The 26,643-nt window shown below is 40.8% G+C and overlaps 1 protein-coding gene across 9 annotated transcripts in view; it reads left to right on the top strand.

The window, feature by feature from the left end:
• The window catches only part of ASPH (aspartate beta-hydroxylase), a 325,502-nt gene that overhangs the window by 211,901 nt on the left and 86,958 nt on the right, over positions 1-26,643 (top strand). For all 9 annotated transcript variants that reach the window (XM_073631691.1, XM_073631689.1, XM_073631688.1 and 6 more), the window contains one exon: positions 743-829. In XM_073631691.1, the coding sequence (XP_073487792.1) occupies positions 743-829 (87 nt within the window). The remainder of the gene's footprint in view (positions 1-742; positions 830-26,643) is intronic.

Raw genomic sequence — 26,643 nt, 5'->3', positions numbered from 1 at the left:
TAACCACCTCTATCAGCACACAAATGGCCCCTCCAGGACACCAGGTCTGTTTTCCCCTATAGTGTATGATTGCCGGAATCCTGCCCAATCTGGTGCACTAATTCCAACCCGGCATCCTGGCCTTACTTTTAGACATCTAGACAGCTGAAGAGGAAAACTTAGTGGACATGCAGAAAATGCCTGTTATGTGCTGATATCAATGGTTTGAGTATCATTTAAATCAGCAAATTCTCATGTTGTGTTAAATCTCTTGTATTCTCTGCTCTGTAGATTGCATTTCCATGCTTCCTGGTTCAAATCCAGGCCTGTAAAGTCATTGCACTATTTATAGCCTGTTTAGATCATATTTTTATTATTGCCTACCAGCGCGGATTTCTGCAGTGACACCTGGGATGGCGGCTGATAAAAATTCAAGGTCACATGGCTAACCCACTTCTAGTGATGTGGAATAATTTGATTTGTACTCACATGGAAGACTTTAAGTGAATTTTACATTAGGTTCTATATTTAGCAGAAGCAGTAGAGCGAGTTTATAATGCACAGAGGTTTATCACAAATGTCCACCTGTGCTCCTGTCATTTTAGTCATCTTTATTCTGAACACAGCTCCCCGACCTCTGCCCACTTATTTACCGCTCTAATGCTTTATCCGCGTGCTTTGCTAGTGGGATTACTTGATTTGTTTCTTTGTGTGTTGTAAATTGAACATAGCCAGTAATTATTGCCTTATTTATGATTTACAGGGAAAACTGGAGGAGGCTTTAAAGGCTTTTGAAACCCTGGTAGGGAACTATCCACAGAGTCCAAGAGCCAGATATGGCAAAGCTCAGGTATGTTATCTTCCAAAGGAAAAAAGGAGGCTGCGGTACTTTCAATAATGCATCAAAAATATGTAAAGATCAGTCATTTAGTCAAAAGGCCAGTAGGAATGTAAAAGGTGGACAATTATTGCAAGTCTTTTCGATTATTCTCCTATACTGTAATTAATGTCAGTCATGTAAAGACTGCTTTTTTATAGTGAGGAGACCAATCTGAGTTAAAAGCTAGTGATGTGTACTACAGAGGTTAAAGAGACTCATGCTGGGACTTTGGCTTGCTCTTTGCGTTGCTAGCCCAGAAAAAGTATAAAAATAAGGAATTCTGAAACTCTTATACAGTGTGCTTGTTCTGAGTCTGTGACTCAAAAGTACTGGTCAAGTACATCCACGCATCTTCTTTAGGGGAGGCAAGCAATAACAACCCCTGTGCTTCCCTCATTAGAGAGTTAAAGCTATAGTTAACTCTGCTATACAATTTTCTTTTTAGGGGCCCCCAGGTGGGTTATGCCATAATGTACTAGTATGGACAGCATATTAGTACATTATGGCAGACTTACCTGTCAAACGATGCCCTCCAGCGCTTTGATCCGGTGGGCCTCAGCGCATCCATCTTAGCCCCTTCTTCCTTTCTGAGTTCCGTGCCTTTGGCTGTTTGACAGGCCGACCACGATGTCACACTGCCACGACACAGATCGGGCCGTAAATTTTCGCTGAGCTGCACATGCGTGGCTCAGTGTACATGATGGCTGACAGGCAGGTGGATGCATTTATGGTAGAAGAGACCAATAGGGTCACAAATACCCTGCATGTCAGCAGATTTTTGAAAATTTTTATTTACTTCCACTCTAAAGTGATACTAAACGCACACTGTTTCATTTTCATTGTCCCTTCTATTTCTGTATATGGATGTAGGCACTGTAATTATTTAAACAAAAAAAAAAAGACCATTTTCCTAATCGATATACAGCTGTCACATGACCCAGATTTTTCCCAGCGTGTCTGCAGGGAAACATAATCAGGAGGAGCTTCTAGTCCTCTGCTGCTGGTCACATGTTCAAAGTAAAAAAAAAAAAAAAAAAAAAACAGCCTTTGGAATACAGAGTTAAAGTAAGTAAATAATATCAATAAACTCGTTTAAATTGGTATACTAATATATATTTCAAATTAAATTTTTATTGTGGAAATAAAAGAGTGTGGGTGGATTTCTATGTCACACCCCTGGGACAATAATAATAAGTTTGGCGCCAGGGGACTGGGACATGAATTTCTCTGGGAACAGTGTGCGGTATCCTACGGGAGACCAAAAAGCAGCTGTGTGGATTAACACACCAGGAGTGGTGTGAAACAAAGTGCAAGCATTTAAAAACAACCACAACTAGAAGCGCTGATCGGAACCTTTCCGTGTGGACAAATTCTTAGACGAAGTCAGTAGGATAAAATCATATGTCAACTTATTAAGAACATGTGGTAGAGTTGTCAACAATTAAAATCTCCTTGCGTGACTGGAGCTGCTGTGCAACTTGATCACCACTATGACAGTACCTAGTAAAGCTGTAGGATATTGACAGGCTGTATGAAGCAATGTTGTGGTGGTAAATACCTCATGGATCCGGCGAGTTGACTTGAAAGGCCAACCACCCACTTCCTCTTCTCTTCTCGGCTTGCGCGCCACCACTTTGTGCTCCAAGCCTCCTTCTGGACCCATGTTCCCACATGTTCTTAATAAATTGACATGCGAGTTTATCCTACTGACTTCATCTAAGAATTTGCCCACACAGGATGCTTCCGATCAGAGTTTCTAGTTGTGGTTGATTTTGAATGTGTCACACCCCTCCAGCCTTTGGAGGGGAAGGGATCACCGCTCCAGGTGGATGTGTGGATAAAAGACTCTCCTCAGGATTGGAATTTCAGGTGCAGGCTAAGCATATAGCTAATGAAGCAAGGAAAAGTTCTGGACAGCAGAATATAGCCTTTATTGTAAAAAAATCCAAAAATACAAGCCACGGCAGAAAATGGGACAAACGAGTTAATGCGTTTCACACTTAACAGTTAGCTACCCTACCACCAAAAACAATGTGATATATATACTAAAATATATTAAACATGTGACTCCATGTGTGGTTGATTGAATCCAATTAGCTGATTAGATAATCGATTAAATCTTAGTAATCTTAACTTATATACATATACAGTGGGGACGGAAAGTATTCAGACCCCCTTAAATTTTTCACTCTGTTATATTGCAGCCATTTGCTAAAATCATTTAAGTTCATTTTTTTCCTCATTAATGTACACACAGCACCCCATATTGACAGAAAAACACAGAATTGTTGACATTTTTGCAGATTTATTAAAAAAGAAAAACTGAAATATTCAGACCCTTTGCTTGGTATTTAGTAAAAGCTCCCTTTTGATCTAATACAGCCATGAGTCTTTTTGGGAAAGATGCAACAAGTTTTTCACACCTGGATTTGGGGATCCTCTGCCATTGCTCCTTGCAGATCCTCTCCAGTTCTGTCAGGTTGGATGGTAAACGTTGGTGGACAGCCATTTTTAGGTCTCTCCAGAGATGCTTAATTGGGTTTAAGTCAGGGCTCTGGTTGGGCCATTCAAGAACAGTCACGGAGTTGTTGTGAAGCCACTCCTTTGTTATTTTAGCTGTGTGCTTAGGGTCATTGTCTTGTTGGAAGTCTGAGGTCCTGAGCACTCTGGAGAAGGTTTTCATCCAGGATATCCCCGCACTTGGCTGCATTCATCTTTCCCTCGATTACAACCAGTCGTCCTGTCCCTGCAGCTGAAAAACACCCCCACAGCATATTGCCACCACCATGCTTCACTGTTGGGACTGTATTGGACAGGTTATGAGCAGTGCCTGGTTTTCTCCACACATACCGCTTAGAATTAAGGCCAAAAATTTCTATCTTGGTCTCATCAGATCAGAGAATCTTATTTCTCACCATCTTGGAGTCCTTCGGGTGTTTTTTAGCAAACTCCATGCGGGCTTTCATGTGTCTTGCACTGAGGAGAGGCTTCCGTCAGGCCACTCTGCCATAAAGCCCCGACTGGTGGAGGGCTGCAGTTGATGGTTGACCTTCTACAACTTTCTCCCATCTCCCGACTGCATCTCTGGAGCTCAGCCACAGTGATCTTCGGTTCTTCTTTACTCCTCTCACCAAGGCTCTTGTCCCCCTATAGCTCAGTTTGGCCAGACGGCCAGCTCTAGGAAGGGTTCTGGTCCCAAACGTCTTCCATTTAAGGATTATGGAGGCCACTGTGCTCTTAGGAACCTTAAGTGCAACAGAATTTTTTTTGTAACCTTGGCCAGATCTGTGCCTTGCCACAATTCTGTCTCTGAGCTCTTCAGGCAGTTCCTTTGACCTCATTCTCATTTGCTCTGACATGCACTGTGAGCTGTAAGGTGTTATATAGACAGGTGTGTGGATTTCCTAATCAAGTCCAATCCATATAATCAAACACAGCTGGACTCAAATGAAGGTATAGAACCATCTCAAAGATGATCAGAAGAAATGGACAGCACCTGAGTTAAATGTATGAGTGTCACAGCAACGTGTCTGAATACTTAAGACCATGTGATATTTCAGTTTTTCTTTTTTAATAAATCTGCAAAAATGTTAACAATTCTGTGTTTTTCTGTCATTATGGGGTGCTGTGTGCACATTAATGAGAAAAAAATGAACTTAAATGATTTTAGCAAATGGCTGCAATATAACAAAGAGTGAAAAATTTAAGGGGGTCTGAATACTTTCCCTCCCCACTGTATTTATAAATATTATATATAAATTTTAACTTAGTAAACGTGATAAACATGTGTGATTTAGAAAAGTACACATGAATGTGTATATACCTGTGTATAAAATAGGACAAATACATAAAAAGTGAAATTAAACCAAATTAACTAAAGTGTTCAAATAAATTATTCTAATAGAATATTCAAATGAATTATGAACTGTGAATGTGTCTAATTAATGAATGAACACATATATACTAAATTGTCGATAGGCAAAATACACTAAGATAATGATTGCATGATAAAAATGAATTGAATAAAGTAAATGAAAATTGGATTAAATATAAATCTATAATAATGCTAATAAAAACTTATGAGTGTATGTGTACAGAAACATATATAAATAAATAAATATATAAACCAATAAATGAGTGAAAACCACCTTACAAAAACTGTGTATAGGGAACGTGCGGTCATATATTTCTTATACATGTATTAATGAGATCCAGGTCTCTATTATATATATGATAGGTGTGTCATAAAGCCACAAATATCTAAAAACATAAATGTATATATATATTAGTCCCTATTTACACTAATAACTGTGGATGTAAATTTCAAGTATAAACAGTTTTAAAAAAAACATTTACAGTACCATCATATAAATTTATAATTTCATTTCCATTTAAACACTTATTGTTATTTAAAAATGTATAATATATTTTGTTATTGTAACAAAATTTAAAAATATTTTATACAAAATCATAATGTATACACAGGATGAAAAATATATATACATACTCCTTTGAGCATTCCTTTGATGTCCAAAACAACTATTCAGCAAATCCAGCCTGTAAACCATTCTATTGATTGAAGTTCGAAAACAATGTTGCAAATATTCTTTTTTATATAATGGACAGAGCAAAGAAAATGGTCATGGGGAAAGGATGTGTGTTTATCACGTTTACTAACTGAGTTGATTTAATCGATTATCTATTCAGGTAATTGGATTCAATCAACCACACATGGAGTCACATGCTTAATATATTTTAGTATATATATCACATTGTTTTTGGTGGCAAGGTATAGCTATGATTAAGCACTGTTAAGTGCGAAACGCATTAGCTCATGTGTCCCATTTTCTGCTGTGGCTTGTATTTTTGGAATTTTTACAATAAAGGCTATATTCCGAAGTGCGGCTGTCTAGAACCCCTCCAGCCTGTGTCTTAGAATAAGAGGGAGGTGAAGCCTCCATTGATCTACAAGTAATATCCCATACCGATTGTGTTTAGCTGGTTAGTGGATATGAAGAAGGGAGGGAGTGGGCTGTCATTTACCACTGTGTATACACCCGCATGTGTGACTCTATAGTCACATGGGCTGCTCAGATGTGATGGGGAAGAAATGCTCAGCATAGAAGCTCACTGAAAACTAAGCATGTGCAGAGTTGCCACCACAGCTGCAAAATCCCTAGCTGAATTGGGGACATGAACAGAAGGTGCTAATAGAGAGCAGCAGGATCAACAAGGTTTTTTTGCACAATACAGAAAATTACAATGCATCCAGAAAGTATTTACAGCGCTTCACTTTTTCCACATTTTGTTATGTTACAGCCTTATTCCAAAATGGATTAAATTCATTATTTTCCTCAATTCTACAAACAATACCCCATAATAATGTGAAAGAAGTTTGTTTGAAATATTTGCAAATTTATTACAAATGAAAAACAAAACAAAAAAATCACATGTACATAAGTATTCACGGCCTTTGCCATGACACTCAAAATTTAGCTAATCTGCATCCTGTTTCCACTGATCATCCTTGAGATGTTTCTACAAATTGAATGGAGTCCACCTCTGGTAAATTCAGTTGATTGAACATGATTTGGAAAGGTACACACCTGTCTATATAAGGTTCCACAGTTAACAGTACATGTCAGAGCGCAAATCAAGCCATGAAGTCCAAGGAATTGTCTGTAGACCTCCGAGACACAATTATATCGAAGCACATATCTGGGGAAGGGTACAGAAAAATTTCTGCAGCATTGAAGGTCCCAATGAGCACAGTAGCCTCCATCTTCCATAAATAGAAGAAGTTTAGAACCACCAGGACTCTTCCTAGAGTGGGCGTCCTGGTCAAACTGAGCAATCGGGGGAGAAAAGCCTTAGTAAGGGAGGTGACCAAAAACCAGATGGTCACTCTGACAGAGCTCCAGTGTTTCTCTGTGGAGAGAGGAGAACCTTTCAGAAGAGCAACCATCTCTGCAGCACTCCACCAATCAGGCCTGTATGGTAGAGTGGCCAGACAGAAGCCATTTCTCAGTAAAAGGCACTTGACAGCCCGCCTGGAGTTTGCCAAAAGGCACCTGAAGGACTCTGACCATGATTGGTCTGATTAAACAAAGATTGAAGTCTTTGGCCTGAATTGCAAGCATCATGTCAAAAGGAAACCAGGCACCATTCATCACCTGGCCATCCCTACAGTGAAGCAAAGTCAAGGCAGCATCATGCTGTAGGGATGTTTTTCAGCAGCAGAAACTGGGAGACTAGTCAGGATCGAGGGAAAGATGAATGCAACAATCTACAGAGACATCCTTGATGAAAGCTTTCTCCGGAGCGCTCTGGACCTTAGATTGGGGTGAAGGTTCAAATTCCAACAGGACAATGTTATTAGTGTGGTATGTAATTTTAATGATAATAAGTATGAGGAATTTATCTCCCAATTCAATTATTAAGTAAACGAATTTTATTAATATACAAGTATAATTATACAACTTCATACAAAACCGGAATTTCTGTTGATTAATATTTCATACACATTTCCAAAGACATCAACGCAACAATAAAACTATTTTCCTTATTATTTGACAAATAACCCCAGGGTAGCCCCAGTCGACCATGTTAAAAAGGTTGTGGTTAATTTTCTGACTTAAAATAAGCCAATTATTGGGTCTTCTTTTTGGGCTGTGATTAAATCTTCACTGGGGTTTTCACCATTGCAATACATTTGAATCATCAGTCAGCTTGTTGTCTAGTGAGATCTTCTAACCGTACTGAACCTAAGAGATGATCTATGTCTAGCAACTCACCTGTTAGAGCCCCTTCTTTGGCTATGGAATCAGCCTGATCATTCCCTTCCTTTTCTTCACCTAGGACTTTGGAGTGGCCTTTGGTTTTCTTAAAATACAGAGTGATCTAGTGTTCCTTTACCAATTGGTCGATTTTACAAAACAACTTACCATGTTTGACAGGTTTATGGTTACTTTTTATCATGTCGTTCCTTTTCCATCGGGGAAGATACTCAACAAAACTATTCCTGACATAATTTGAATCAGTGATGATGGCGAATTCTTTAAGGTGGTAATCTATGGTGGTAAGTTCAGCAACTTGGCTGCTCTTTGGCCCAAGCTTGTATCCCACAGAGATTCGGGATACACCTTTGGTCCATATAATCATGATACCAGCCACTAGTTGGAGATGTTTTTTGTCCTTATGATGATAGGCACAACCATCTACATATACACATGGCAACTGTTTACAGTATTCATCGTCATAAACCTTGCAGGGAGACAACAGTTGTTCTTCTAAAAAGTCAGCGGCCGTGGTCCCCGAGCAGGGATCGGGAGCGGAACAATCATGCAGCTCAGCAAGGCCCTGGGCCACTGCACTTTTCTTGTTCTGTTTGTATCGAATTTCCAGGGGCCCCCCTTGCAAGGACAAAGTCCAAGCAGTGATGCAGTTATTAGACACATTTCCATTTCTGATACGTTCACTCTGTAAATACTGTAAAGGCTGGTGTGCGGTCTCAACAAAATTCTTTCACCTTGAATATAACTGCAGAAATTCTGTAATGCCCAGACAGTGGACAATAAAGCTTTTTCGCAGTCAGAAAACTTCATCTCTACAGAGGACAATGTTTTACTGGCATAGGCGATAATCTTATTGACATTCTCTTGTTTTAGGTAAAAAACGGAACTCATACTCACCTGCGTGTACCCTGTCTCAAGAAAAAAAGGGTCTACCTCCTTCTGTATACGCAAGGCAGGGGGCCTGGGTGAGTCGCACATTCATTTCCTTCACAGCGTCTGCTTGTTCCTTGCCCCATGACCATTCGGTGTCTTTCTTCAGCAGATGAAGCAGTGGTTTGCTAATCTCTGCGTAACGAATAGTTAACTATTCCTAGAAACAATCTTAATTCTTTAAGATTAGTAGGGACCTTACAGTTGAGTACTGCATCAACCTGTTTCCTCTGGGGATTTAAACCTTCTGAGGTTACTTCATGGCCTAAGAAATTTACCCGGGTGAGTCACCACTGTGCTTTCTGAATGGATAACTTCACTCCGGCCATCTTTAACTGGCCCAAGATATGTCGGAATTCTGTAAGGTGCTTGGTCATATCAGTACTTTTGATGAGGATGTCATCGACTTATGCCAATGTTCCTCGCGCTAAGGCATATGGCATAGCCTTGTGCATGAAGACAGCAAATTCATGGCCAGAATTAATATAGCCGAAAAGGCATACGGACCCAGCAGTACTGTTGATTCCCAAAACTGAAGGCTAGTTCATACTGATCTTCTTCACTGTCTTTTACGGTCCAGTACCCCTGGGCACAATCGAGGGCCGAGAATACCTGGGACCCTTGGAATTGGGCAAGGCACTGGTCTATGTAGGGTACGGGCCATCCTGACATGTAAACACACTTGTTGAGTTGTCGGAGATGAGCGCACAAACGCCACTGTCCGTTGGGTTTCAAAATACCCAGGATGGGGTGATTGTACGAGCTGTGAATGGGCCTAATTATACCCCGTTCGTGTAATTTCCTAATGATCTCGACTAGAGACTCATAGGAGGCTAGTGGAAGTCTATACTGCTTTACTGGTGGGGCTTGAGGGTCAGTCTGGATTCTGGCAATGTGGAGTTCAGTACTCCCACAATCGTAAGAATCCTGAACAAAGATTTCTTGGAATTCAAAGAGAAGCTTGCGGCGCAATTGTCGCTCAAGATCATTGGTGCATGCATCAGCTAGGGCTATTATCTCTTCGACTATCTCTTTGATTTCAGGAAAGATTTCAGGTTGCCCTATCTCATAGGCCTCTTCAAGCCTGGTGGTCAGGTCATTGGCTATGATATGTGTACTTCTCCCCCAGTTAGGTCCCTTGGGGTACTCTTGTTCTTTGATTGGTTAATCAAAGATGAGAGACGTCTCTTCAATTCTACAGCTACGATCCTTAGAATCGAAGGGGTAAATGGACTCTATGGTAAACATACCCTCGGATAAAGAATTGAACGATTGTCCATTTCTTCTGATCATCCTTGAGATGCTTCTACACCTTAATTTGAGTCCAGCTGTGTTTGATTATACTGATTGGACTTGATTAGGAAAGCCACACACCTGTCTATATAAGACCTTACAGCTCACAGTGCATGTCAGAGCAAATGAGAATCACGAGGTCAAACGAACTGCATGAAGAGACAGAATTGTGGCAAGACACAGATCTGGCCAAGGTTACAAAAAAATTTCTGCTGCACTTAAGGTTCCTAAGAGCACAGTGACCTCCATAATCCTTAAATGGAAGACGTTTGGGACCAGAACCCTTCCTAGAGCTGGCCGTCCGGCCAAACTGAGCTATCGGGGAGAAGAGCCTTGGTGAGAGGAGTAAAGAAGAACCCGAAGATCACTGTGGCTGAGCTCTAGAGATGCAGTAGGGAGATGGGAGAAAGTTGTAGAAAGTCAACCATCACTGCAGCCCTCCACCAGTCGGGGCTTTATGGCAGAGTGGCCTGACGGAAGCCTCTCCTCAGTGCAAGACACATGAAAGCCCGCATGGAGTTTGCTAAAAAACACCTGAAGGACTCCAAGATGGTGAGAAATAAGATTCTCTGATCTGATGAGACCAAGATAGAACTTTTTGGCCTTAATTCTAAGCGGTATGTGTGGAGGAAACCAGGCACTGCTCATCACCTGTCCAATACAGTCCCAACAGTGAAGGATGGTGGTGGCAGCATCATGCTGTGGGGGTGTTTTTCAGCTGCAGGGACAGACTGACTGGTTGCAATCGAGGGAAAGATGAATGCGGCCAAGTACAGGGATATCCTGGATTAAAACCTTCTCCAGAGTGCTCAGGACCTCAGACTGGGCCGAAGGTTTACCTTCCAACAAGTCAATGACCCTAAGCACACAGCTAAAATAACGAAGGAGTGGCTTCACAACAACTCCGTGACTGTTCTTGAATGGCCCAGCCAGAGCCCTGACTTAAACCCAATTGAGCATCTCTGGAGAGACCTAAAAATGGCTGTCCACCAACGTTTACCATCCAAGGTATTGGATAGAAAGATCTGGATGCCGCACACTGGATAAAGTAGAAAACTTGTCTTTATTGTAGAGATAGGACCATCAAAAGTACAAGACAATCATGCAGGATGTACAGGATCAACTGACGCGTTTCACACTCGAAGCTGAGTGCTTACTCATAGCTCATAGCTCATAGCGCATCTCTGGAGAGACCTAAAAATGGCTGTCCACCAAAGTTTACCATCCAACCTGACAGAACTGGAGAGGATCTGCAAGGAGTTATGGCAGAGGTTCCCCAAATCCATGTGTGAAAAACTTGTTGCATCTTTCCCAAAAAGACTCATGGCTGTATTAGATCAAAAGGGTACTTCTACTAAATACTAAGCAAAGGGTCTGAATACTTGGGACCATGTGATATTTCAGTTTTTCTTTTTTAATAAATCTGCAAAAATGTCAATAATTCTGTGTTTTTCTGTCGATATGGGGTGCTGTGTGTACATTAATGAGGAAAAAAAATGAACTTAAATGATTTTAGCAAATGGCTGCAATATAACAAAGTGAAAAATTTAAGGGGGTCTGAATACTTCCCATCCCCACTGTGTGTATGTATATATATATATATATATATATATGTACATACATACACATACACACATCTACTCTTGGTTCTGTCTCAACTTGTGATTGGTGTCCTTCTGGTGTATAATTAACCAGGCATCTTCTGCTATTGTCTGGGGAAATGCTGAGTCAACACTGGGTTCTACTTTGAAACAATGGGGCTATTTACCCTGGCTTTCCTTTAATCAAAGGCCTTGATATCTGGATCCCGAAACACTAGTTTGACCATTGTCAGTTGGTTTTGTGTAAAGTGGCACCATTTTTCAGATTACTCTGTTTCAACATAAGGTTTTTATATTGATCCCAACCCTCCACTGGAGAGGATAATTCAATCAACCTCTTCTCTGGTGGAGGGGACGCTTCCCTGGTATGACGACTCCTTGGCTGAGTGTTTAATGAATTATGAAAATTTTTATGTATCCCAGCCATGACAACAATGACCCTAAGCACATAGCCAAGATAACAAAGGAGTGGCTACGGGACAACTCTGTGAATGTCTTTGAGTGGCCCAGCCAGAGCCCAGGCTTGAATCTGATTGAACATCTCTGGAGAGATCTGAAAATGCCTGTGCACCGACACTCCCCATCCAACCTGATGGAGCTTGTGAGGTCCTGCAAAGAAGAATGGGAGAAACTGCCCAAAAATAAGTGTGCCAAGCTTGTAGCATCATACTCAAAAAGACTTGAGGCTGCATTTGGTGCCAAAGGTGCTTCAACAAAGTATTGAGCAAAGCCTGTGAATACTTATGTACGTGGGATTTTTTTTTGTCTTTTTATGTTTAATAAATTTGCAAACAAACTTCATTCACTTTGTCATTATGGGGTATTGTTTATAGATTTTTGAAGAAAATAATTAATTTTATCCATTTTGGAATAAGGCTGTAACATAACAAAATGTGGAAAAACGTGAAGCGCTGTTAATACTTTCCAGATGCAATGTTATCTCGTAGTGACTGAGTATGAACAGCATGTAATACAGGATTTATTGATCGTTTTTTATGATGTGGGTTTAGTGACACTTAACTAAAGCAGAAGTAAACCCACAATGTAAATAATAAAAACGTTTGAGGCAAAGTAATACCCATTTTTAAATCAATTTGCATATGTTAAAAAAAGAAGTTGGAAAAAAAAATCACTTTTCTGAGCTGCTTCTTCATGTAGTGATGGGTGGCGGTGGGCTTGTCACTTCTAGGTACAGCACTCTCTTGTCCACAAGCTCTACACCTACCTCCTCCTTTCAGTTCAATAGATTTGTATGTGCATACACTGCATACACTGAAGCCCAGAGGGAGTACGCATGGATGGGGTGACAACCATCACCACACTGTAGAACAGTGATTGAGTGTTCTTACCTTTAAAAAGAAAGTGCCAGGACTGATAGATTGAAGCAAATGATAAATCAGGAAGCAATAAAGGCTACTGGGTGCATGTGCAGCAACATCTTAAAAAGTTTGTTTTTTAAGTTTACGCATACTTCAAATCCATACTACAAATATTCACTTTAAACACTCAAAGCTGCTCTGTGTTGTTATATCCTGGTTGACTGTAAGATGCCGTGCTATAAATAAATTATCGAATCTATGCCTGTGGACACTATGGACAGGGAAAGTAAGGGGTATCAAGATACATTCGCAGGTTCTTCAAAAGCAGAAAACGTTATTAAAGTAAAGACAAGGGACATGACATGACAAAATAGGTAAGTATTGCTAGATTGCCACAGTATAAGGGTTTGTTGCTTTAAAACATGGCGATTGACACGCTTTTTTGAAGCACTTTGAATGCCAATCAAAGCACCTGTCACTAAATAAATTGGTCACCTTACAGTCCTGTTCATACTGTTACTTTGGCTTTACTTTGATTCGCAGCAGCTCAAAAATTTTACCCCCTCCTTTCATCTTGCTTCAATGCTTTTCCAAAGCCTGCATACAAGTCAGAGCGCTCCTTGACCACACTTGCAGCAGTACAAAAGCTTTTATTCAGCGTTAGCTTTGCTTTGCTATTAAATTATCACTTCCCCTTTTGACACACACAGGGCATTTGCCAAGCTTCAAAAAGGCATCACAGAAGCGTCAAAAACACATCAAAAAAGCATGTTGAAGCAGTAGGCGCTTTAATGTGTGTGACATTTGAAGTATATATTGTATCTATTATCTATAAATTATCCATTTTACAACTCTAAAAAAGGCAAAGTCAGTTGTCAGAAAGTACCTGCCACAAGCTAATAAAACTCTATTGTCATATGTTACTGTTCCGGTTGTGCTTTTTTTTTTTTTTTTTTTTATAAATAAAAATGAACAGCTGCAGAGCCAATCCACTACAGGATCATCAGTACTATAGACAGAGTGTGAAAAACTTCTTATCCTTATTTGCTTTAAATCACATGAAGTGTAATTGATTTTCACAGGTACTTATCTAAGAAAACAAATATGAAAACATCTGATTAATAATAAGAAAAATGTGACAATAAAATGCTAATTTGTGTTCACATAAACCTGAATCAACTTTAGTAAGTCAGGCTTGCAGTGACATAGGAAATATGTACAGCCCTGTATTTAATAATACATTGTTAAATTAATTTGAATGCAAGCAGTGCACTCCCCAGTACTACAGGTCTCAGATTGTAGGGAGGGTCAAGACCTGAAAACAATCAGGTGTGAAGCAGTGCTTATGTGCTAGCATTCTGATAGGAGCAGAGTGACAGAAGGATCACCAGTGTGCTAATTCTTCTTTCACTGTCCAATCACAGGCTGGACACACAAAAATTATCCATACCACTAGTATGTATGAAAAAAATCAAATCTATCAGATCAACATACAATAATAAAGCAATCCCCAGAAAAACACCCACAAGTTAAAAACACTCAAAGCCCCCAATAAATATCCATAAATCATTCCCTGTATCCTAGTGTCAACTGAAGGGAACTCAAACTGAGTCCTGAGTTGTACCAGCTTGGGTCAGTGAATAAACATATCCATGTCCAAGCAGCTTCATCAGGATCAGCAACACCATGGGTTAGAGAGGGGACCTTTTATATGGTCTCCCTAAGTGTGGGTTTGGCAAAAATTACTGCCAAATGCAGGCGGCCTGACTGGAAGTGACAATTTGACATGCGATGGTAGAGTTGTACACCAATCAGTACCCAGGAATAGTGAATCCCTCTGCTGCTGGTTAGGGGACATTAAAGTACATTGGGCATCAAAAAATGATGCCCCAAAAGCATGCAAAAATAAGCCTAAAAATGGTAAGTAAATGGGATAAAAGCCAGAAGTGACAAATCTACCAAAAATGGAACAAGTCAACCAAAAAGAGGTAGGAGAGTGGGTATGGGGTAAGGGACAGTGTTTAGGGGTTGGGTGTCAGGAGCAGTAGTTGGGGGTGGATGTCAGAACCAGTGGTTAGGGGTGGGGATGGGGTCAGGCATGCTGGCTGAAAGTGGGGTACAGGATGGGCAGGCAGACACTGTGGTTAGAGGATGGGGTGAAATGGGTTAAGGCCTGTTGGGTAGGGGTGGAGATCAGAATGCAGTTTTTAGATGTGGGGGTGGGGGTCAGCCGTAGTGGATTGAAGAAACCGAGGGAAAGACAGGAAGCGCCACCTGAGTGTAGTATTAGTGTAAAACAATTTATTAGAGATACAAACCACTCACAAGATATCAGTATAAAATGTGCTCATCTGATGGCAGAAGTGACGCTGTAGTCTCTCCTGACGTCCATGCACTGTATCCACAGGCCTGCAAGTAAAAAAAATATCTTTTTTTTATAGACTTTATTAGGGTTGTATGGTATCCACCTGTAATGTGCCATCTTATTAAGCTGGAGTGTCTCAATGGGCCATGCTACAAATTTACTCTTTTTGTCAGCTTCTTTAATTAGGAAGTCTGTCCTCCTCGAGAGGTTGTAAGTGCCTTTGTCTCTTCTTGAGTTAGGTTCCCTCTCATATTTCTAGAAGGTATGCTTTTCACTTCTGAAGAAACAGGATCATGAAACAATTTTACTGCAGGTTATACATTCAGTTAAGTTATAGTGGCATTGGGATTTTTGAATAGCTGGGACCTTTGTAGCTTTCTATTCATCTCTCCTTTCATAAAGAAATAAATCCCGAAAGACTTGGCTGTCTATATCATCTATGTCCGATGGCAGCTGTTCTACCCTAGAACTTTCTGCATATTTCAATTTTCTACAAAAAAAATGAACATGAGTTTAACCAAACTATTTGTTGAGAAAGAAAGACCCTTGTGTAAGGCCCTAAATCTCAGACAATGATAATTTAAAGTGCTTGATAAGTTAATAATATTCAGTTGTGCATCTTTTTGCTGCTCAGTCTTCCTCTGTATATGTGTCTTGTAATGCTTGTGTAAAGTGTTTTGTCCTTCTCAACTCTGAGCCCTGTGTTTGTGGCCACCTCTTTGGTTCCTTTACTATGTCTTTGTCGCTTCCAGATAATAAAAGCTCTCTCTCCATTTCTAGGCCAGGCATTAGCTCCTGAACATCAGACTTACCTTGTCATACATCACCTCTCCTTTATTTGCTTTTGTGTTTCCACCTATGCACAACCTGTGGCAAAATCCGCTCTATCCCTTTCTCCAATTTGACTCTTTAGCCATTAATAATATCACTCTCTATCTTCTCTATATCTCCCTGTAACTGGCTCAGAAGACTTTGAACTGCTCTCTAAGACTCCAGTTTTTTGCAACTCTTCAGTCATCTCACATGTATCATTTTTAATGGATGGAAGAAGAAATCTATGATGTTCCAAAAAAAAAAAAATAATCCAGATTTCTGAACATTTACTTAGACCCAGCTCTTATTTCTGTTTACATTTCTTAGACACCTCCCAGGCCAGAAAAATCCGTACTCTAATACCTCTAGGGAAAATCTGTTCTTTCAAATACAGTTCTAAACTCTATATTTCACCATACTTGGGAAAATTTAGTGTGTTTACCTTGCAATTTACTATATAAATCTCTTTAAATGAGGAGTAGAGTTAACTTGAAATATTGTATGCAATTTATCCTGCCAGTTGGATTATAAATTATGTGAAAAGGCTTCCATGTTTCCATTAGGCTAAAAAAACAGGCCCATAGGATACCATACAAGCAGAGTGCAATTGTATACCACATTATGCTGTCTGTGTTGTATAAGCAAAAAAGACATATATATCAAAAGATATTTTGAAAATAATGCCAAGTTATATCAATACCAGTGAGCAGATTTGGTCATTGGGTCAAACATTTTGTAGGCGAGAACAATTGTCACGCTTACCCCTAACGCAGGTGGTCAGGTACTATAGCTGGCTTCAGTGTTCTTCACCTATAGCAGCCCCCTTTCCCATAAGACAAGCCAGGCCTACCAGTACTCGGTTGCCCCCAGGACTTATACACAATGCTATAGTGCATGGCTGCCATGGTGGGGCAGGTGCGAAATAAGCACAGCAAACAGGTACTTGCAGTTAGCAGACAGGCAGAGTTGTTCATTGACAGTCCAGAGACAAAGGCAGACAAGGTTCAGAATAGTCTGGGTCAAATCCGTAGTCAAAAGACAAGCAGAGTTCAGAGAGTAGTCGATATACGATCAGAGATTGTCAGCGAGGGAATCCAAAGTAGCAGGCAGGGCAGACAAACAGAGAGCTTGGAGCACGTGTTACAAATGCAATATCACAAGCATGAGACTGCAGGCTTGGCTGGCTTAAATCAGGTTTGGTCTCCACCCAGAGACTGGCCACAATCACTTTGCAGGTGGACAATCGGACAGGGAGAATGTATCGCAACCCAAACCAGGATGCTGGAATGAGACCAGCAACTATCAAGGATCACTACATGCTCTTGACAACAATAATACACCTAAGCAAACCAGCTTCCATGAGTGTGCAGACAGGTAAAAGCGTAATATACACAACATACATGCAGTAGAGTACCCCCAAAAAGACAATTATCTGTAACATAAAAATATATGAAAAAGTAACAGAACACAATACAATAGTAAAGCAACCCCAAGAAAAAAACCCGCAAGATGAAAACATTTAAAAACCCTAGTAAATATCTATAAACCAGTCACTGTAACCTGCTATCAACTGCAACGCAAATTAAGCCCTGAGTTGTACTGTCCTGTGAATCACCTGTCAGTGAATAAACATTAAAAATTGTATTATGCAATCCACCAATAAAAACATCCATCACATGCTGAATACAAAGTATATATGAGGTGTGTCTATTAAATAACGAGACTGATTAAATATCTCACCTTTATTTATATGTATTACAAATGTAATGCTTGTCCTCTTCAATATATTCCCCATTTGCACTAATACATTGCTGCAGTCTTGTTTTCCACTAGTCGAAGGCATGGAAAAAATCAATTTCTATCAGCTGTTTCAACACATCCGCCGTTTTCTTCTTTACAGCATCAATTGACTAAAAACGTGTCCCTTTACGCACTGATTTAACTTTTGGGAATTCATTCTCGCGTCCCTCGCTGAATCTTATGTGCCTCTCAAACACACATGCACGAGACAGGCCGTCATTCCCATAAGCTGTAGTAAGCATTTCAAAACATTATGTTGGTGTTTTGTGCAATTTTACAAAAAAATTCAAATTGACAGGTTGTTCAACTTTAAAACTTAGCATTTTTTCGGCACCCTACAGAAAACACAACTAAACTAAATGGCTACTCACAATTAACTGAACGCCATAGAGTGTTGCTGCTTTTCATGCAGGTTCAAACATGTTCAAGGTCACCACACATGCAGTTATAACCGGTTCTGATTTCTTTGTTTACTAGGTGGGATCACAGTCTCGTTATTTAATAGACACACCTCGAATATATGTATGAGCATAGTAATTGAAACTGCCCTCAAAAGCCAAACCTCAGTACTACTTCCTCAATTTGCCAAAGAATAAGTGTACAAATACAGAAGAAATGAGGAGGAAGGATATGATGGAAAAGTATGTGTGCAAAACCTGTGAGTGAAAAGGAGAAGATGGTGTATCCTGGATCAGTGCAAAATGGTGGATGATATCATATGGACTGATGACCAAATGTTCTACATGGGTTGCTGTATAAGCAACGTCATCAGGTGCAGTGATACACTGAGATGGACTGTGACCTTTTTATGGTCCCTCTAAGTATGGGTGAGGCAAAAATGACTGCCAATCAGGGGCAGTGTGACCGGAAGAGACTCCATCACTGAAGGATCTGGAAGGGATGTACACCAACCAAGACTGATTGAGCATCCCTATGTTGACTGGTTAGGAGACATGGAAATAAGTTGTGCACCAAAAATCTAAATAAATCCAGAAATGGTAAGTTATTAGCAGCTTGTGGTAAAGGAAAATTCCAGGCAAAATACAAAATTCAACAATAAGTATGTAAAGTTAAAAAGAAAAAAAAAAAATTAAATGTGCCTTCTTCATTTGGATGCATTGCTACATTAGGCTTTTGGAACCAGACTGCTTCTGCAGGCTCTTGCCAGCACAGTAGCCTTAACTAACATGTAGTTTATTTCATATTTCACCCTTTGCCTAGCCATTGCTCGCACTTGCTGTATAGGGATTTGTAAAACGTTTCTTAGCTGTAGTGCTGTAGTTGAAATATGAGCTCCACAGACAACCTGGCTTTTATATATATATATATATATATATATATATATATATATATATATATATATATATATATATATATGCTTTTTTGGGATATTTTTTCCTTGTTGGAGTTATCCTTGACACCACTGCAATGATTTTATACATTTTTGTATTTGTTTGAACTATGTATATCTAATGTTTTGCTCTTTTTCTTTGGCACACGTTAAATGGTATGATTTGGGTATGTGAGACTCTACTGCTATAATATTTAGTAGTTGTAACTGTGATGTCAATTTTAGATCATTCCTTTAAGCAGAATTCCCCCTAGCACCCTTTTAGTTTGTATTTGTTTTTATTTATGCAAACTAAAGGTATAATGAATTCCAAGTAAAATGTGTAAGGCATGTCCACAAGTGCCTCTTAATAAATATTCTGCATTGTTTGTGTATAAAAAAAATGACAAAGATTTTGAATGGAGCTGTCCAACAAAGAATAAATGAAACACATTAAAGTTTCTCTATAGCCACATCTGTTTTTTCTGTTTTTTGTTAAATGATGAATTGGATAGGGAAGAATTATAACCCCAATCCGTTTTTTATTGATGGCAGTGTCTTGCGGTGGAGATTCACTCCTCCCTGTTTGCCTTGCTGACTATTGTCCTTGGGAACAGAAGTAATCAAAAATTCTAAATTTTACAGCTGTCATTGGAATGCAAGGCAAGGGGGTAATTTTCCAATAGGGATACTTTTTACAGTGGCAACTTTCTAAGGGGTAAACCCCATCACTTTGGAGAGATTTATTTCTTCCTGTTGTGTTTCTGGGACAGGAAATAGACAGCAAAAAATGGAGTATGGATACACATAAAATACATTCATAGGCATGTGTTAATTTAAAAAACCTTTCTCGGCATTCAGTAGTCAGCTGGCTGGAGAATATTGTTTGAATGATCAAGGCTGCTGCTAATCCAGATAAAGTCATAGCCATGTTTATGTGCCCTATAGGTTTACCTTTATAATAATTTCAATAAAGACTAATTAGCAATTTTACACACAATCACAGATCAGGTGTTTGATTTAAGACCTGTAACCATTATTGCCCCTTTTTCTCACTATACAAACCGTTTCTGGTTTTGAAATGTGGAGCAGTGTTTCTCAACTCCAGTCCTCAAGGCGCACTAACAGGTCATGTTTTCAGGATTTCCCTCAGATGAAATAGCTGTGGTAATTACTAAGGCAAAGAAACTGATCAAATCACCTGTGCAAAATAGTGGAAATCCTGAAAACATGACCTGTTGGTGCGCCTTGAGGCCTGGAGTTGAGAAACACTGATGTGGAGAATGGTAAATGTGTGTGTGTCGTTGTTTAGGCTTAGGCCTTAGGCCTTTTTTTTTACTCGCATTTATGCAAGACAGAAATACCATGTTGGGATCTGTGACTTTCTGAAGTGTTACTGTGCACCAGACTGGAAGGAGCTGAATTATATTCAACTTTCTTCCTAACCCCTCCACCACCTCCAATATTCACAAACAGAGTAGAAGCAGAATGGAGGAGAAATACGCTATATGGCCAAACATTTGTGACCATCGTATCTATATGAGCTTGTTGGACATCTCATTCCAAAACCATAGGAATTAGAATGGCCATGGTTTTGAAAAAGCCCCTTTGTGGCTTTTCTATAGAGGCTTTTCACAAGATTTTGGGGTGGCTATGGTAATTTGTGCCCATTCAGTCATATGACCATGTGTGAGGTCATTTACTGATTTTGGATGAGAAGACCTGGCTCTCAGTTGGCATTCCAGTTTATCCCAAAGGTGTTTATTAAGGTTGAGGTTAGGGCACTGTGCAGTAGAGGTCGACCGATATATCGGCCGATATTTGGCTTTTTTTACTTAATCGGCATTGGCCGATTGTGCTGATAAAAAAAGCCGATTATAACTTCAGCGGGACTTGCAAATGACTTCTGTAATAGAAGTCAATGCAAGTTGCCTGAAAGTTATCTGTGGAGAGGATTCTCTCCTCCCTGGGCAGCCTGCCAAGTCTGATAAGAAGATACATTGTATCTTTTCAGGTTCTTTTTGTGTGTAGAAGCTCTCAGTTTAACCATTTTAAAGACTTAGGCCCCTTTCACACGAGGCGGGCTCCGTTTCTACGGAGCCCGCCTCGGTCCGCCGGCTCAGCGGGAGATCTGTCCGTTGATCTCCGCTTAGCCGGCGGATGACAGGTCCCTCTCTGCTCACTGAGCGGGGAGGGGCTTGTCAGGCGCCGCTGCCGCCTATGGAGGGATCGGACGAAAACGGACAGCGTGTCCGTTTTCGTCAGATCTCACCCGATCCAATCCGCCAGCGACGGATCTGGACGTAGAGCCATACGTCTGCTTTTAGCGGATCGGACGGGGTCGGATGTCAGCGGACATGTGTCCGCTGACATCCGACGCTCCATAGGCTAACATGGAGCGCCCGTTCAGGTCCGCCGTCAAAACTGACAGGCGGACCTGAACGGTCCGATCGTGTGAAAGGGGCCTAAATCTTTTCTGACATTTGTTGCTTACAAGTAAAAATCCTGTATTTTCTACTAGAAAATCACTTAGAACCCCCAAACATTATATATATATTTTTTTTAGCAGAGACCCTAGGGAATAAAATAGCGGGTTGTCGCAATATTTTATGTCACACGGTATTTGTGCAGCGGTCTTTCAAACGCAATTTTTTTTTAAAAATTACACTAATGAAATAAAAAAAAAAATAAGCAGTAAAGTTAGCCCATTTTTTTTCGTCCAAAAGTTTTGATTACCTGTTTTTGTGTATTTAATATTTAAGATATCGTTATTTTTTTTTTAAATCTAAATTATACATACAAGTGAACTGATTGGAGGTTTGTTTTGTTTAATAAATGTTTAAATGTAAAAAATTTTCTGTATTACTTAAGGTTGCTCACACACTGGAGCGGGCATGCGTTGACGGTAAAACGCTGTTAGTTTTAGCGGCGCTTTACCGTCATTTTAGCGGCGCTATTCGGCTGCTAGCGGGGCGCTTATAACCCAGCTAGCGGCTGAGGAAGGGGTTAAATGCGCCCCTGAAACGCTGCTGCCGAAACGCTTTGCAGGCGCTTCGGCAGCAGTGCGCATTCATTTCAATGGGCAGGAGTGGTGGAGGAGCGGTATACACCGCTCCAAAGATGCCGCTTGCAGGACTTTTTTTAAACATCCTGCCAGCGCATCGCCTCAGTGTGAAAGCACTCGGGATATCACACTGAGACTGCAGGGGAGCCGTTTTACAGGCACTTTACAGGCGCTATTTTTAGCCTAAAAGCGCCTGAAAAACGCCCCAGTGTGAAAGGGGTCTAACTGTTAGATTTTATGAGATGAAGGGGAAAAAAAAAAGAAAAAAAAAAAAAAATTGGCCTAATATATCGGCCCAAAAAAATCGGCATCTTATATCGGCCACTGGGATTTCTAAATATCGGCATCGGCCAGAGAAAAACCCATATCGGTCGACCTCTACTGTGCAGCCCAGTTGCATTCCTCTACACCAAACTCCTCTAACTAGGTCTTTGCTTACTATAGCATTAACAGAACTTAGACCCATCTTTGACTTCACGTAGGTGTTGAGTGTAATGATATTAGCTCTGATTTCCTTGTCAGATCCAGGATTAACGAGTTCAAATGTAGAATCAGTGTGAATTGTGATGAGGGTTATCATTCGAGAAATCAGGTGGTCATAACCATGTAATGTCCAAAAAGGCAGCTGCTGATACTGCACAGATTCCATGATCAGCTGGGTTTAGGACCATAGGCGCATCGTGCCATTGATTAGGATTGGAGAACCACCTAGGTTGTACTCTAAACAGTTCTATTTGTATAGAAATGTAACAATCTGGCCTGCAAGGATGGTACACACCAAAGCATGAGAGGTACCAACATACCTTTCCTTATTTGAAAGGTGGTGCAGGCTTAGCATGATCTCTTGTGAATATCTTATGCATAGAGTTTACAAAGTGTTTATACAGCTTTTCTTCTTTTCAGTGTGCATTTTAAAGAAAGAAATTGTTCTTCTGTACTGACAATTATTTAGTAGTTTCTTTCTTGAGGAACAAAATAGTAGGGGTGCTACCTAGCTTTTGAAATTGTCCTGATAGGACTCCTTACTTACTGTGGTACCAACATGATCATCCCAGAAATGAAGGGCCTTGTTGAAGAACTGTTGCCCGCCTTTACTGCAAAGTCTTTTTTTTGACATGGCAGTGATGTGGGTGCTGTTGGTATAGCGAACATTTGGTAGGACACGTGTCTTGAAAGAAGAAACTGTGGATGACCTCCTGACATTACCCAGACAAATGTTGCCTATGATGACCCAGCCTAGGTCCAGGCGTTGGGCTTATGGTGGGCCATCTGGCCTGTTGATTTGTTGGCAAGTCTTGTGCACCCTTGGGATGTCTCTGCAGAGAAGCAGGAGAACATTGGCATTTCTGTCAAGAGCTAGTATGTGGTCGGCTATGCCCCTCAAGTGAGCATGGTGAGAGGAAGCTGCAGGAGAAGAGATCTCCTCTATGTTGTTTGGAATCTGATTGTGCTTGATGAGAGTGGGCAATGGTATTTCTGCACTGCCCTTCAGGGGAGCGACTACAAAACCAGTGGCTCTCCTGCCTGAGACTTCAGTAATACCAGCACAGGTGCAGGGGGTGTATGTAAGGCATCCCCTGTTATCTTCAACAGGTCAAAAATCTTTGATCTTGCAAAAGACATATTACTCTGATCATGTAGAATAGTGTAGTCTTACACCCTTTTCAGGTTGACCCTTGGGGGTATACATAAAGTAAGCATAGTTTGGCACAGGATTTGTCACACTTGCTATGGTGGCACTTGTGCGCGCTCGCTCCCAAGCTAGCTGTATGTGTTCATCAGACACACAAAGCCACACTTGGCCCTGCCCCCTGCTCCCTCCTGACTGGCTGTGATTGACAGCAGCGTGAGCCAAAGAGGAGAGATCACAGAGAGAGTCGCTGCTCTTGTGCACATCATGGGATCTAGATCAGACTCCGGTAAGTATAAGGGTGTGCTGAGGGGGGGGGGGCTGCATGCAGAAGGGGTTTTTTTACCTAAATGCATGGAATGCAAAATAACACTTTAAAACTAATTTCAGTTCTTTTTGGTTTCTTTGCTGTCTTTCCTGTTTGATTTCTTATCACTTCCTGTCCCAGAGAAACAACAGGAACTATTCAGAGACTGTGTTCCATAACTTACTTGCAAACGCAAAATGTGATGTTTAACCTGGAGGGCACAGTTAAAATGGTTCTAAAGCCTTCATTTTTTTTTTTTTTACCTCAATGCATTCTCTGCATTAAGATAAAAAATCTGTGTCCAGAACCCCCCAGCCCCCCTCAAACTTACGTGAGCCTGATCTCGTGCTGTGCACAAGAGCAGCGTCTCTCTCGTTTCTCTCTCTCTTCACAGGGCAGATTGATAGCTCCCATTGCTCTGAATCAAACCCTATGACGCGTGAGCGGGAGCCAAGGCAGAGCCCCACTGTCTGTGTCTATGGACGCAGGAAGCGGGGCTCGGGTGTGAGCCCACATGAGTTCCCCCCTAGCAAGCAGTTTGGTAGGGGGGTACTTGGAAGGCAGAAGGAGTCAGGCATGTTGGTGGGGGACCCCAGAAGAGGAGAATCAGGGCTAAGTATAACATGTTTGATATAAAAAAAAAAAAAAAAAAAAGAAAAGAAATTAGGGTTTAGAATCATTTTAATGCTATCATAAGCACAGATCTGTTTTACAGTGTTAGCGTTCCTTTAGCTTTTGGCCAGCATTTTTACTTTTTTCTCATATAGCATGGAAGAAGTTCATTAGAGCTCAGGAATATTTCTGTATTTGAGCAGTATAAGAGTAGAGATTGGGTGGCACAGTGGTGTAGTGGTTAGCACTTTTGCCTAGGCAGTAAGAAGGGTTGCTGGTTTGAATCCCAACCACGACACTACCTGCCTGGAGTTTGCATGTTCTCCCTGTGTCTGCGTGAGTTTCCTCCGGGTACTCCGGTTTCCTCCCACACTCCACAGACATGCTGGTAAGTTAATTGAATCCTGTCTAAATTGTCCCTAGTATGTATGAATGTGAGTTAGGGACCTTAGATTGTAAGCTCCCTGAGGGTAGGGACTGATGTGAATGTACAATGTATATGTAAAGCGCTGCATAAATTGACGGCGCTATATAAGTAATTGAAATAAATTAAAATAAAATAAAAATAAAATAAATAAAAAATATGAAAAACACGGGTGGTGGGGAAGGAAAGAAGCAACTTTTTTTTTTAGTTTTGGATAGAGGAGAGATGGATCAGAGAACCTGTCAGTCTTTATTGCTGTCCGGGCCCCCATTAGGGAAATTCACCCTCTCTATTCATCCTGTTTACCATTATCATTGAAAGTAAAATACAATTCCAAATTTTGGTTTGCCCCCAGAAAAGTAATAGAGGGGAAATCTTCCAATGGGAATACTAGTTCTGGTGACCTGGGAGTCCCCAAGAGATTCCCTTAATTTGCAGAGATTTTCTCTCACTTCTTGTTTGTCTATGGGATAGGAAGTGAAGGTAAATCTCCCCAATAGGACAAAGATGGCAAAAATAAGCCTTACAGGGGTTATAACCCTCCCATATCCAAAATTTAAAAACACATTTTGCCTATAGTTCTAAATTAAAGGAATGAAGGTGTGACAGATAGTGGTTCAGTGTAATAGGGAAGATGGAACAGAACATTTTTGAAAGAATAGGTTGCCAATCAAAAAAATAGAATGTGTCCAAGATGGACTTATACGGACTTACAGTATCTCACAAAAGTGAGTACACCCCTCACATTTTTGTAAATATTTTATTATTTCTTTTCATGTGACAACACTGAAGAAAGAGACGACATGGAGCTGGTAGATGTTAGAGACATTGCGCTCCTCCTACATCTTCCATTTGAGGATGCCTCACAGATGCTCAATAGGGTTTAGGTCTGGAGACTTGCTTGGCCAGTCCATCACCTTTACCCTCAGCTTCTTTAGCAAAGCAGTGGTCATCTTGGAGATGTGTTTGGGGTCGTTATCATGTTGGAATACTGCCCTGCGGCCCAGTCACTGAAGGGAGGGGATCATGCTCTGCTTCAGTATGTCACAGTGCATGTTGGCATTCATGGTTCTCTCGATGAACTGTAGCTCCCCAGTGGCGGCAGAACTCATGCAGCCCCAGAGCATGACACTCCCACCGCCATGCTTGACTGTAGGCAAAACACACTTGTCTGTGTACGCCTCACCTGGTTTCCACCACACACACACTTGAAACCATCTGAACCAAATAAATTTATCTTGGTCTCATTAGACCACAGGACATAGTTCCAGTAATCCATGTCCTTAGTCTGCTTGTCTTCAGCAAACAGTTTGCAGGCTTTCTTGTGCATCATCTTTATAAGAGGCTTCCTTCTGGGACAAAAGCCATGCAGACCAATTTGATACAGTGTGTGTGGCATATGGTCTAAGCACTGACAGGCTGACCCCCCCACCCCTTCAGCCTCTGCAGTAATGCTGGCAGCACTCATACGTCTATTTCCAAAACACAACCTCTGGATATGA

Source organism: Aquarana catesbeiana, linkage group LG05, assembly GCF_042186555.1.
Source record: "Aquarana catesbeiana isolate 2022-GZ linkage group LG05, ASM4218655v1, whole genome shotgun sequence".
NCBI classification, from domain to species: Eukaryota; Metazoa; Chordata; class Amphibia; order Anura; family Ranidae; genus Aquarana; species Aquarana catesbeiana.
The sequence above is the reverse complement of the archived record's forward strand: the minus strand, read 5'-3'. Positions and strand labels throughout refer to the sequence as shown.